The 13,519-nt window shown below is 33.6% G+C and overlaps 1 protein-coding gene across 1 annotated transcript in view; it reads right to left on the bottom strand.

Annotated features, from left to right (window-relative positions):
* Positions 1-13,519, bottom strand: part of Rich (Guanine nucleotide exchange factor subunit Rich) — a 163,860-nt gene that overhangs the window by 130,651 nt on the left and 19,690 nt on the right. Inside the window, exons 2-4 of the mRNA XM_089100826.1 lie at positions 8,896-9,003; positions 7,200-7,346; positions 3,879-4,056 (exon numbers count right to left, since the gene is read on the bottom strand). Coding sequence (XP_088956952.1) covers positions 3,879-4,056; positions 7,200-7,346; positions 8,896-9,003 — 433 coding nt within the window. The remainder of the gene's footprint in view (positions 1-3,878; positions 4,057-7,199; positions 7,347-8,895; positions 9,004-13,519) is intronic.

Here is a 13,519-nt window from a genome sequence, read left to right as displayed (position 1 = left end):
CAAACAAGCTAGATGTCTGCTAGCATGTTGCTATATTTTATTCCGATAATATCTGGTATCTAATAAGGTAATAAATCCATAGTCAAGGCAAACAGCTATAAACCATGAAAGGGATCGGCCGCAGTCACTTTTTTCACTTTTGTCACTTTTTTTACGACGTGTCACTTTTTGTCACGTTTTCATTGAATTTGTCACTAAAGTCTTTTTTTTATTCATGTTTAGAGCTTTATTTTTTAGCAATTTAGTGAACTAACGGAAGGTTGGACATTCAAGTTCCTAGAAAAGGCAAGTTCACTCTTGATAAATAATCCTTCCGTAGCTGCTCATAGGCCTCCGTTCACGGAGTGTCCCCCCAAATTGGCTGCTCAGAAGATGGACATTTTGACCGAGATTTTCAAGTTATGTTTCCAGCATTTGCTTTTCTTTTTGTGTTTGGCTGTTGCTTCCAGAGGGTACAAATTAAGACCAAAAGTTTAGGGGACGTCAAAACGTAAGAAAGAATAAGCGTCTTTCGTCGGTTTTATGAGTTTATTCTTGTTTGCATAAATATAGGAGTTGGTGAGAAGGCTTTCTAAATCAGTTCTAACACCTGTTCTTTTTTCAGGTCTCTTTGAGTGATGGGTAAGACGAAACTTTCGGAAAACTGGTTTGGTAGGGAAGACGGTACTGGACGCATAGTCCAAGAATGGCTTGTCAAGATTAGTGATGGTGACAGTTCATTATACTGCAAAATATGCAAAAAAGAAACTCAGCTGTCAAAAAGGATTTCAAACTCTTCTCCAACGTGCCACCAAAAAGGAACACAAGACGAACGCGTCTACTGTGCTAAACACACTTCAACTTATATCCACTGGATCAACTTCAACCAAAAACAAGTCAAGCTGGAAATGCTGTACCAGAGAAGAAGCTTGAGATGTTCTGTGAGAGATATGCGGCTTCAAAGGCAGAAATAATATGGGTCTTGAAGATCATAGCCAGTTCTTTTGATCCGTCTTCGTGTGATTGTGTTGGCGATTTCTTTTGAACTATGTTCCCGGTTGCTGTCCCGGAAGTCTTCTCGTTAAATGCTATAAAAATGACCTAGGTGTTTACAGAGGCAATATATACTTATTTTAGGGAAATTTTAGTTGAAGACATCCAGATGTCTAACTTTTTACTGGAATATGATGAGACCACAAACAATTCTGGGGTGAAAGAGCTCCACATAAGGGTCTAGTACTGGTCGAAGGGGCAAAAACTAGTTATAAATAGCGACAAAGACTACACTACCTTTCCATCATAAACATCAACAACAAGAAGAGCAATAGGGATTTCTATTTAGTTTTTCCTCCTTCAAAAATTTAAACAAAAATTTTCAGTTTAATGGTCGTATTTTATCGTAAGTCTATTTTATTTCATATGTTTATGTTTTACTGAGGACGGCCTTCGGACATAGGGTCGAAACATTTATTCAAATGTAGAATTCCACTGTCTTGCGAAAAGAATTCCCTATTTTTATTCTTGTTGTTAATGTTTGAAAACTAGTTATTATTCGGCATCTTAGAACACATTATCTAGGACATGCTACTAGTGAGGATCTGAGCAAGAAGATGAAGTACATAGAAGTACATAGAAGTACATCTCCAGTACATAGAAGATGAAGGACTTCCACCTGAGAGACTGTTGATGCTTGTGAGCGATGGTTGAGCTGTCAATAAGAAAGTTTGGTCAATCGTTGACTTGGCAAAGGAAAAGCGGTATTCAAAAGATCTTTAAAATATCGGTACCTGCAACATCCACACAGTGCATAATGCGTTCCGAAAAGAACTACAGGAACTTGGAGAGAAATGTTCTGATATGATAATTGCCGTTTAAAATTTCTTCCGCGGATGGTCTGCTTATTGTGCCGATTTTAGTCAGTGCCATCTAAAAGTTAAGGCTCCGTGACGTAAGTTCCTAAAGCAGGTCACCACTAGGTGGCTTACCACAGGAGAATCTGCAAATCAATTGACCAAGCAATGGCCTGCACTGATTGAATATTTTCTAGAATTCGTACCAAATAAAGTGCTTAAAGCACTTTATTTCAAATTGGAAGTATCCGAAAATTGTCAGTTGACTAAGAAAGCCAACAATGAAAGCTGAAATCGAGTTTGTTGTGAGTTCTGTATTTGTGAGCCTGTTGTGAGTCACTGTATTCACCGGAGTGTTTCAACAACAAGAGCCGTTGATCCATGTGCTGAATTTTGAGTTGCATCGTTTATGTACAGTTCTTGCGGCAAATTCGCAAAATCGATACTTCAAAATCAAAAAAGCCACAGAACGAAAGTTATTTCGGGAAAACTAATGTTAGCTCCAGTTATCGGAATACCAAGACCTGTCCATCCGCGTTTGAAAAAAAAAAAACCTAATTTACCTAGAAAAAAGGTTACCTCTTGGGCATGAAAAAAAAATAATACGTCATGACAATTTTGGGAATTATTTCTAAGAGAACGAAGCAATGTCGTATATTGAAAAGTTCGTATTGTCTTGAGCCACAGGATACTTTTCTTAGTATTGCTCAAATAAATTACAAAAACCAGCGAATCAAAAATTTTATGAAACAGTACAACAATTCGAAACTGGCAACTGAGATCGACTTTTCTAGAATTATTTCTAAAAAATCTAGATGAAGATATGAAATTTTGCTATATGATTCTCAAAGAGATAATTGATGTTCTGCAGAAGTGCGACATAAAATTGTCCTGAAAAAGTTTCTTTTTCCCAGCTAAGGTGGGTTGTGTTGACACCATGTACAACATGAGAAAAAAAAAAAAAACTCTTTTCTGGAAAACAACTGAAAATTTTAAAAGCTTCACGAAAACTTTTTCTGTCCCATTTCACGATTCCCATTAGCAGGGAAAAATTCGAGTTTGTATGTCATATCGCTCCGGAGCTACAAATCGCTGATTACCAGAAAAAAACAAGAAAACAGCTGCCGAAGTAACATTGTTGCGGAGCAACAAAATGAACTTTTTGCTAGTAAATAAAGCCAGCAAAGTTGACTCTTAAGCTAGTGTTATATAGCCTTGACTATTGATCCGCTAATCTTAGTAGGAATCTTAAAATAGAATACTGTTGGCAGCTTGGTCAACTTCAAAATACCAACGGTAAATTGGTAAAAATCAAGGGTAAAGCGGCAAATCAACAGTATAGCGTAAAAATGACATACTGCTACCAGCTTTGTTAGTCGTAAGATGGCAAAACAACAACAAAAATGAAATACTGCTAGCAGTTTGGTAGATTGTAAAATGGTAAATCAACGGTAAGTTAGCAAAATTTAACGATAAAATGGCAAATCAATGGTAAATTTACATACTACTAGCAAACTTGTCAATGCTAAAATCGCAAATGAACAGTAAACTGACGAAAATCAGTAATAGAAAGATAAATCAACAGCTTATCAACATAGAAACGGGATTCTGCTAACAGCTTGATCAATGGTAAAATTGCATATCAATGGTAAACTGGAACATCACGGTAAAAAACAACACACTTTAAGCACCTCGGTAAATAGTAATTAAAACGAAATAAAATATTGAAAACAAGGAAAACTTGTAACAAGTCAGACTGTCAATATTTTCATTTTGTTTTAATTATGATTTGAAAAGCAGTGTGGTCTCAGAAATTATTTACTTAAAACCTAAAACTGGCTGAAGAGCAATTCTATCTTTTTTCCTTTTTTATTTTAATTTCACTGTTTTATTAAAGGTTTTACCCATTTTTAACAAATAGAAATACCATTTTCTACAAATTTCACTGTCTCAGAAATTATAGTCAATAATAAAATGATAAATAAAATAAACTTTATAGCATCGAATATTAATAAGTAAAACTTATGAATATACTTAAAACAGACTTACTTCTAGCAGTTAGCTGATCAACAGTGAAAGGAACTTCTTCCAAATCAAAGCAGAATTCATCATTTACAGTACCATCCCATCTGAATCGCAAAACTTGTCCGTTTGTGTTGGATACATAAATTTCATCCCTCCAGCAAGAAATGGATAGAATTGATCCAGGAACACGAGTATAAGAATACTATAATAACATTATTACTATAATAGCACTGTAATAATGCACAATATATATTACAATAAAAAATATAATAATTCTAATAAAATCAATAAAAATAATACAATACTAACAATTGTATAAAGATAGTAATAAAATATAAAATACTATATAATAATAATAATATACTTGTATTATTATAAACGAGTATAATAGTATAAAAATGCAATAATAAAGATTAAATTAAAAAAATATCATAAACATACTTATACGTAACAAACATAGAGAGTGGGGGGAGGAAGGGAATAAACCATAAAAGGCCTTAAGCCACGAAAAGATACAGGTTCCATTGTTTGTCTCATGACTTAAAATTAAACTGATGATAAAAATGAAGAGAAGTCAAATTTGCTTAAAAACAGGACAAAGGTCAGTTAAATAGAAAAATATAAATAAAACAAACGCAAAAAAGTAAAAAAATAAAAAAAAATTGTTTTTCCAATTCTAAAGTGATACAATATTATAATCTAAATCACAAAATTTGTTAACTGCATTAGAACCAGAAGGTTCATTTTGCTAAATAAAATACAAACAAAATTGATCAAGGAAAAGAAGCATAGGAATACTTTAGAAGAAGTTATTAAAATAAATAAAAAACAAAATAAGTATTAATAAAAATATATAAATGATCTAAGCTAAACTAGTTAGACGAATGAACAAAAATTCCAAATTTAAAAGAAGGAAAAAACGCGACAAAAGGAAATAAAAACAAACTATTATAAAAATATTACTTTTGCTATGCATCATCTAACAGTAATGTCACTTGAAGAATTCTAAGAGAAGAAGAAGAAGAAGGAAGGACAAAATTTAACATAGGAAGAATAAATTTTACATAGAGATAGAGAATAAATTTAACAACCTGCAAAATAAATTTAACATAGGAAGAATAAATTTAACATAAAGAATAAACTTAACATAGGAAGAATGTCTAAGAAGACATTCTATGGAAGAAGAAGGACAAAAGAATTCTAACCCTCACCTGGTCTTCAAGGAATGATGAAAATACCTTAGAAGACCCCTTTGAGTAAAAATGGAGCGTTTCAGATGAAGCATCATGTCACGATTCCGTGAAGAGGTTATGTATGCCTGCTGAAATTGGGTTCTAATTGGGGTCTAAAATGGGGTAAAATTGGGTCTTTCAAATTTCTTTAAAATTTACCACTAAAATCTATTTCTTCTCTAAAAGGTAACTAAATTCCATTTTAGAGACCAAACGTGACAACATATGATATAACGGCAAACTTCTTTTAATTTAGGATAGGAAATCATAATTTTCCTTGGAACTATTTTTTCTATCTCTATATTGGCAAAACTACCCGAAATCCTGGAATATGGGGGGGGATATAAACAAGGTCGGTAGGCTACTACCATCCTCCTTCCTCTTCCTTGGTGAATAAGCACCGATAAGGTGAACGAAACTTTATTGACTTCACTATTGCCAACCTGCTAAATTTGATTCATGTATATCTCGGCGTCTTCTTCGAAAAACGGAAATAAATTTATAAGCCATGGCAGTTACAGCATAATCTAAGATACCAAAGCTATTGTAGTAAATTTTGTAATGAATATACTGCTATAGAGGTTGCATCGTGTGCATTGCATACTGTTTTATTTGCCGTAATTTCATTTGAGTAGAGGAGCCACAATACAAATAGGAGAATGCGAGGGAAAAGGTTAAAACTTGGTAACCAAAAGTGGTATTGCAGTATGCTATTTCAACGTCAACCTGAAACTTCGAAATAGGAATAGTTGTTTATTATTAAACTTTCATAATTAATTGTTGGTCACGGAAAGAGATTCACTTGTATGTACAAGTTCAAAACTAGCAGACAGGATCACCAGACATGTCACGCACAAAGCACAGCCACAGTAATTTTACGTTAGTAATTGCCTCACAGTAATTTCATTTCCAAGGAGTGGCAACAAAGGTGTGGCAACTTTAAAGAAGTGACAACAATACCAACAACAGAGTGCGAGGGAAGAATTTAAACCTTGGTAACAAAATAATGCTGTTGTCTGCCATTTTAGTGTCAATATGACACTGGTGTAGTTTACTGTTTTTAATTATATTATTTGGTTGTCCAGTTCCAAAATCAGCCAACCAGACCGCTGTGTGCGTCATGCACAATGCAAACCCATAAAAATGTGTTTAATAAACCTAGTCTTTATTGTGTGTTCAAGTGTTTTTGTGTTTTGTGTTCATGTCTTTATTGTGTTTTTATTTGTAATTCCATTTAAGAGGCGTTCACATGCGTGCCTAGCTAGAATCCCATATCTAGACAATTGTCTGGCCAGAAATCAAAGCCTTGGTAACTACAGTTGACAAGTAGAATTCAGTGCTTAGCTAAAACTACAAATTTAGTTTCAAATGAATTACCATCGTGATTTCTAACCAATCAAGAGCTTATGCTGGCAAAACTTTCAAAATTGTAATTCCTGTTTTTATTGTCACTAAGATTTTAAATGAGAAAAGCAAAAAATTGCTTTAGCGTGCTTCACTATTATGTCTGACGTTGCATATTTGCTTAAAATAAAAAATAAAAATGAAAAAAATAGTTGAACTTGACACATTCTGATTGGCTGTAGTTGAAAATCGTAGACTTAGCTAAGCACTAGAGTTCTAGAGTCTAGAACTGGATACTTGGCTGCAACTTGTTTAGCTAAGCACCAAGTTTTACTTGTGAGTGGTAGGTGCCTAGACATTGATTTCTTGCCTGACACGTATCAAGACATGGCATTCTAGAGACACGCATGTGACCGCCGCCTTAGCAAAATAGAAATACAATTATCAGCACATAAGGAAAAAGAGTTTAAGGTCATTTTGCTAGTTTTCGTTCGCACTTTAGATCAGGTTAAGACTGAATTAGAATAAGGCTAAATCCTATACTCAAAATCAAAAATGGAAAAATCATAAGAACAAAAACAATTAATTACTATTTCAGAATTAAGCTCATAATTTTTCTTAGAGTTTCAATTAGCAAAAACTAACTTTCACTCTTCTGTTCAAGCCTAGATAATTTTTTCAGTTAAAATTCAAAGTGCTTCAAGGAGATACAGTGTAATAATAATGTAAAACACTTGAAAGTTCTAGGGAGGGGGGGGGATATCCTTACCAAAACTGATGAGTACTTAGGCAGTGGTTCTTTTGAAAACAGTTCAGCGCTTTCTCTTGCCAAATTCAAGCTAGGTGAGTCAATTTGTTCTAAGCATTGCTGATCCTCCTTCTTAAACGAGTGAAATAACAAGTAGCCAGAGGAAGTCTGCAAAAGAAGGTAATATTGGAACAATCGTGAATGGGGTGGGGGTTAAGGGATGAAGATATAATCAACAACCAAAAGATAGCATAGTTTTATTTGACGTCTCAGTAATGGAAATATTACTGATAATTATTACAAGACTTTTATGAAGAGGGAGCGGGATCCATCAATTCAATCTCCCCCTGGGCGTGCTACATATTTCAACAAGGTATGTGGAGACTTTACCTAGTAAAGATTTACATCCTCTAGGTTTTAGTGAACTGAAGATTTATTTTTTTCATCGATTTTTCAACGTAGAAAATTAGATAATAGCAGATGGCTTAAGTTTAAATGCTCAAAATACTGCAATTATTTTATTTACCTAGCTATGATTTTGTCCTGTAAAGAGGCTTTATATAAGGTTAAAAAAGGCAAATCAACTAAACCATTCAAAAAAGAAAAGCTATCCTACTTAAAAACTGGACTAGAAATGCCAGAAGCCCGGTAATTTTTTTCGGCAGCAAAAAAAAAGAGAAAAAATAAGCTTGTTAAGGTAATTAAATAACTCAGGTAAGGCCAAAAAAGGTTTTAGAAGAGCTCAGGACCTAGCTTAACTCTAAACAAGTTTAAAAGAAAAGAATATCCATAAACATAGCATTATGAATTTCAGTTTCTTGCAGTTTTGGATTCTGTTGGCAAGAGTCTTACTACTGCCCACTGCCACACATGGTTCAAAAGAGGGTGGTTAATTCTGTAATAAATTCTGGTAGCTTCAAGAGCAAAGAGGCTTTATATAAGGTTTAAAAACGCAAATTAACTAAACCATTCAAAAATAAAAAGCTATCCTATTTATAAACAGGACTAGAAATGTTTAATATAAATAGGACTAGAACCTGGCAATTTTACCACAAGTAAAAAAAAGGGAAAAAAAAAGCTTGGTTAGGTAATTAAATAACTCAGATAAGGCCAGAAAAGGTTTCGGAAGAGCTCAGGATCTAGCCTAACTCTAAAAAAAGTCTACAAGAAAATATTCTTTTCGTTTATTGATAAACATATCACTAAAAATTCTGTTTCTTAAAGTTTTGGTTTCTGTTGGCAAGAGTCTTACTTACTGCCCATTGCCACACATGGTCCAAAATAGGATGTTTAATTGTGTAATAAATGTTGGTAGTTTCAAGAGCAAAGAGGCTTTATATAAGATGAAAAATCAGATAAACTAACCATTCAAAAATGAAAATCTATCCTACTTCTAATTGGACTAGAAATGCGAGAAGCCAGGCAATTTAATCACAAGTAAAAAAAAAGAGAAAAACAAGCTTGGTAAGGCAATCAAATAGCTCAGGTAAGACCAGGTAAGGTTGTTGAACAGCTCACAGCCTAGTCTAACTCCAAACAAAGTTTACAATAATTTTTGTTTTTTATTGTGCACTGACACATAGCACAGTTAAATTTCTATTTTCAAGAGTTTTGACTTCTGACAAGATCCCTATTTACTTACTGTTAAGTCCTGAAAATGGTTGAAGTGTTGCTGTTAAGTAGTAATAAAAGGTTGAAGCATGTAAAGACAACTTACAGCAGTTACAATTGCTCCAGAATCACCCCTCCAAAAGGTAAATCGCAGCTTATCAACAATGTTGCTAAGATCTTCAGGAATCTTGATTTTGAGCAATGTAACTGAAGGCTAAAAGAGATTGAAAAGTATATTAAACCACATATGCATCTTATCTATTCCATTTTTCAAAGGAGCCTAACCGGTGACGTCCATTCACGGAAATTAAGGGGGGTGTATTTTTCTAAATCTAGAGGAATTTTTGTGGTTTTTTTTTTTTTTTTAAATACATTAGTCAAAATGCAAAAAAAGGAGTTTTTATTAAAATAACCCCCGAAAAGGTATTTTACAAATCTTGGGGGGGGGCGTACAAAAGAATCTAAAGAGGGGGACAAGTGCCACCTGACAACTGATGCTCCTGGGTCTAACTCCATCTATTAGTGAATACAGAATGGTAATCAATTATAATTATGATTATAATTTTCCTTATAATCATAGCACAACAAAACAAGTTTTGTTGTTGTTGTTTTCTCAATTCATTAGTCAAAATGCAAAAAAAGGCGTTTTTATGAAAATAACCCCCTAAAAGGTATTCTTCAAAACTTGGGGAAATACAAAAGAATCTAAACAGGGGGGGGGGGCCAAGTGCCACCTGACGATTGATGCTCCTGGGTCTAACTCCATCTATTAGTGAACATAGAATGGCAATTAATTATAATTAAGATTATAATTGTTACTTATAATCATAGCACAACAAAGCAAGTTTTGTTGTGTTTTTTTTTTTTCAATTCATTATCAAAATGCACAAGAAGGCGTTTTTTTCTAAAAAACAAAAAAAAAACAAAAAAATCTACAAAGCTTTATATTCATACATTAAAGAATTTCGCCTATTATTTTCAAATAAAAAAAATCAAATCCGAAGTTTCAAAAAAACAATTTAATAGTTTATGATGAAGATATTTTGAAAACAAGGTTTCAACTATGTAAATTATATTTATAAGTGAAAGCAGTATAAAGAAGTATCATTATAATGGTCATTACCCTGTTTTTACTGTGTAATATTGTTAGCCTATTATTATCATTACAACAATTATAGCCATAAAATTATTTCCATATAAAAAAATTAAATTCGATGTTTTATTACCTTTTGGATTGTTCATATTTATTTATTTGCTGCCCTGTAAAAGCTCAACTTCTGGAACAGTCTGTACTATTTCTGTCTAGTTTCTGAACAGCCATTTGTTTGTATTAATTAAAAAAAACTTTCAGAAACAGAAGTTTTTCAAAGAAAAGTAAAAGCCATATTAAACTTAAGACCAGAAAAAACAAAAACCTACAATAATTCATAATCAAAACGACCAGAAATTACTATTAAAGAATAAATGAAACCCAAAACGAACAAAAATTAAATAAACAGTCATAGCAAACAAACATATAACATTTACGAATATAAATGAATAGATAAATTTAAAAACGAATAAAACTTAAAATGAATATGCAAATCAAGCTTAAAACGAAGAAAAATCACACCAAACAAAAGTTTGGGCACTGCCTACTTCCCTAACTGTGGGAGTCTAACTACTGCGTCATTGGCACTTTACTGAAAACTATATGTGGCTTGAACAGTCTTGGAAATAACTAATAAAATCAAACAGAATATTTGACATATTAATTGTTGAAAGCTCATCAGTTTCAGATTTTATTTCACTGTAATTTTTATTTTCATTTTCAATGGTGTAATAACTGGAAAAGAAAATTTTTTGTAATATAATTCGTTTTCAGTGAAGCGCCAATGACTCAGTAGGCCTTGGACTTTTACAGTTAGGGATGGGGGCAGTAGCCCAACTTTTGTTTGTAGTGAAATTACGTTTGTCTTTAACAATTTTGGAATGAACTAATAAAACTAAACTGAATATTTGATACATAATGAGATTAATTGCTGAACGCTCATCAGTACAAAATTTTATTTTATTGTAACTTTTATTTTCAATCTTGTAATAAGTACGAAAGAAAATATTTGTAATATTATTCGTGTTCAGTCAATTCCAGTGACATTATGCACTGTATAAAAGGTTAATACCCTTACATTGCACTAAAGGTTAATACACTTAAAGGTTAATAAAAGGTTAAAGGTTAATACCCATGATCAAACAATCTTACATGTTAAAAATAGACAAAATTGTATAATCTACAGTGATTCAATAAAACAAGAGATTCCATAAATATTGGATTTGCCAATTATTGAATTTATTTGTATATTGCAGCAACTAATTTAACATTTAGTGCAAAGTAAGCATTTTAACCTCATTTTAAGTATAGCTGTTGTCTGTGAGAATGATAAAAACTTTATCTCTTGAGCTTTTAGCTATTAATATTATTATAAATTAAATGTTCAGTTTAATTTTATTACTTCTTTCCAAGACTGTTCAGGACACATATAGTTATAGTGATCTTTTTAACAGTTGTTGTGCCTGTCCAATACTAAATCTTCCAAACTATCTTGTGGTGCTAGACGTATTCCCTTCAGAAAACACCCCACAGAAAATTCTTCCTGTAAAATCCTCCCGTATCAAATCCTCACCCTGTGAAAAATTCCCCATACAAATCCCCCAAAAAACTTTCCCTCTGCCACAGGCATAATTGAGTCGCCATAGAGAAAGTATTAGGCCTACAAATAAAAATAATGAAAAAAGAATGAATTTTGATATATTCTACCAATATTTCAAAGTTAGGCCATGATTTGGGCCATGGAAAACCAGGGTCAGCTCCCATAGGTTTTGGAGTAAAACATCATTAATATTTTTTGGCAAAGGGGGGGGGGGGTCGGTCCAGGGGTCATCTTACATAAATTTTGGCATAAAATATCATTAATATTTTTTGTGGGGGGGAGGGGTTTAGGGTCTTTCCATGGAGGGTCAGCTCCCTTAAGTTTTTGGTTACTTGTGTATTATATGCCACTCCAGTTTATGCTGTCTAAAACTCCAGAACAAACCGGTTTCTTTGGTAGGTTCTTTCAGCTTAGCATGAGACAAGACAAAGACAAGTGACAGAATAGATGGGAAATACATAGTTTGGGCTATATATTTGCACATTAGAGGGGGGGATTCAAGTATTTGGACAGTGTGAAGTTAGAAAACAATTCTTGCTACGTAATATGCAGAACAATTGTACCTAACACGTTAGGCATGCAAACCGACTATACTTTACCACCAACCCCCTCCCCCTACCCCTAACTGGCACACAAGTGCCAGTTATGGAATAAAATATCATTAATATTTTTTGGGGTTGGGGGGGGGGGGGGGCATGGAGGGCCAGGAGTCAGCTCCCATAAGATTTGGAATAAACTATCGTTGATATTTTTTAGAGGGGGAGTGTTCGGGCTATGGAGGGTCAGGGGTAAGCTTCCATAAGTTGTGGAATGAAATATCATTAATAGTTTTTGGGGGGAGGGGGGCCGCGCCATGCGGGGCCGTCAGCTTCCTTAATTTTCGAAATAGAATATTGTTGATAAATTTTTTTCAGGGGGGGGGGGGCATGGAGGAACAGGGATCAGCTCCCTTAAGTATTGGAATAAAGTAAGTAATTACTTTATGTAATTACTAATTTTAAGTAAGTATTAATATTAATACTTACTTAAGTAAGTAAGTAAGTATTTTAAGTAAGTTTTTTATAGTGGGGGAGGGGGATCAGGCCATGGAGAGCTAGGGGTAAGTTCCTGTAAGTTTTGGAATAAAATATTGTTAACAAGTTGTTATTTATTTTTTTTTGGGGGGGGGGGGTCATGCCATGGAGGGTCCAGGGTCAGCTTGCATAATTTTCGGAATAAAATATTACTAATAAGTGTTTTTTGTTGTTGTTTTTTTTTTGGGGGGGGGGGCGTCAGGCCATGGAGGGGGGTTGGGGGTCAGCTTCGTTAAGTTTTGGAGTAAAATATCACTAATAAGTTTTTTTAGTGGGAGTGGGATTATCTTACCATTGAAGTATTTTAAAAGCCCTTCCATAAAAAACTTATATGCCCCTGGGGCATAACTTACAATACCTGTCCCTGGGCTCTGAGGGGTTGTTTCAACCCTGTAGTTTCTGTTATTTGATCTTTGAACTATTTCTAACAAAATAACAAGCCTACCTTAAAATTTTTATTTGAAGCATTTGAGTAAAACATGGCAGGGGAAGGCTAGTTGCCCTCCAATCATTTTTTGCTCTTAAAAAGGGCACTAGAACTGCCAATCAAATGACCCCCCTCCGAAGTTTTGTACAACCACCCCTTCCATATGAAATGCCTCTTGAAAAAAAAACAATAATAAAAGATTGAAGCCTTATGGCCTTTACTATAGGCAATGCTTTACCAACTAAATAATGTAACTTAAAACCACACCAACACAAAAAAAAAACTCTATTCCCCTTGAAGGACCTGTAATTTCCATTTACTTGTCCAAATAACAAAATGATATTAGATGTTGTCCTGCTTCTCATTTTTCTACAATCCAGGTTAAACATAACAGCTATAAGGACATAATAAAATATAAGGGATATAATAAAATCTTCAAAAATGTTCCTTCTATAGGACATATTAACAAACAGAAGAAACATTTAGGGGACAAGGACTTTTAAGGAAAATTATTTAATACCCATTAATGAAAAAACAGAT

Source organism: Artemia sp. Qi Xiang Cuo, chromosome 14 (assembly GCF_049724085.1).
Source record: "Artemia sp. Qi Xiang Cuo chromosome 14, ASM4972408v1, whole genome shotgun sequence".
Lineage (NCBI taxonomy): Eukaryota > Metazoa > Arthropoda > Branchiopoda > Anostraca > Artemiidae > Artemia > Artemia sp. Qi Xiang Cuo.
Note: the sequence above shows the minus strand (reverse complement) of the source record. Positions and strands in the feature narration are given on the sequence as shown.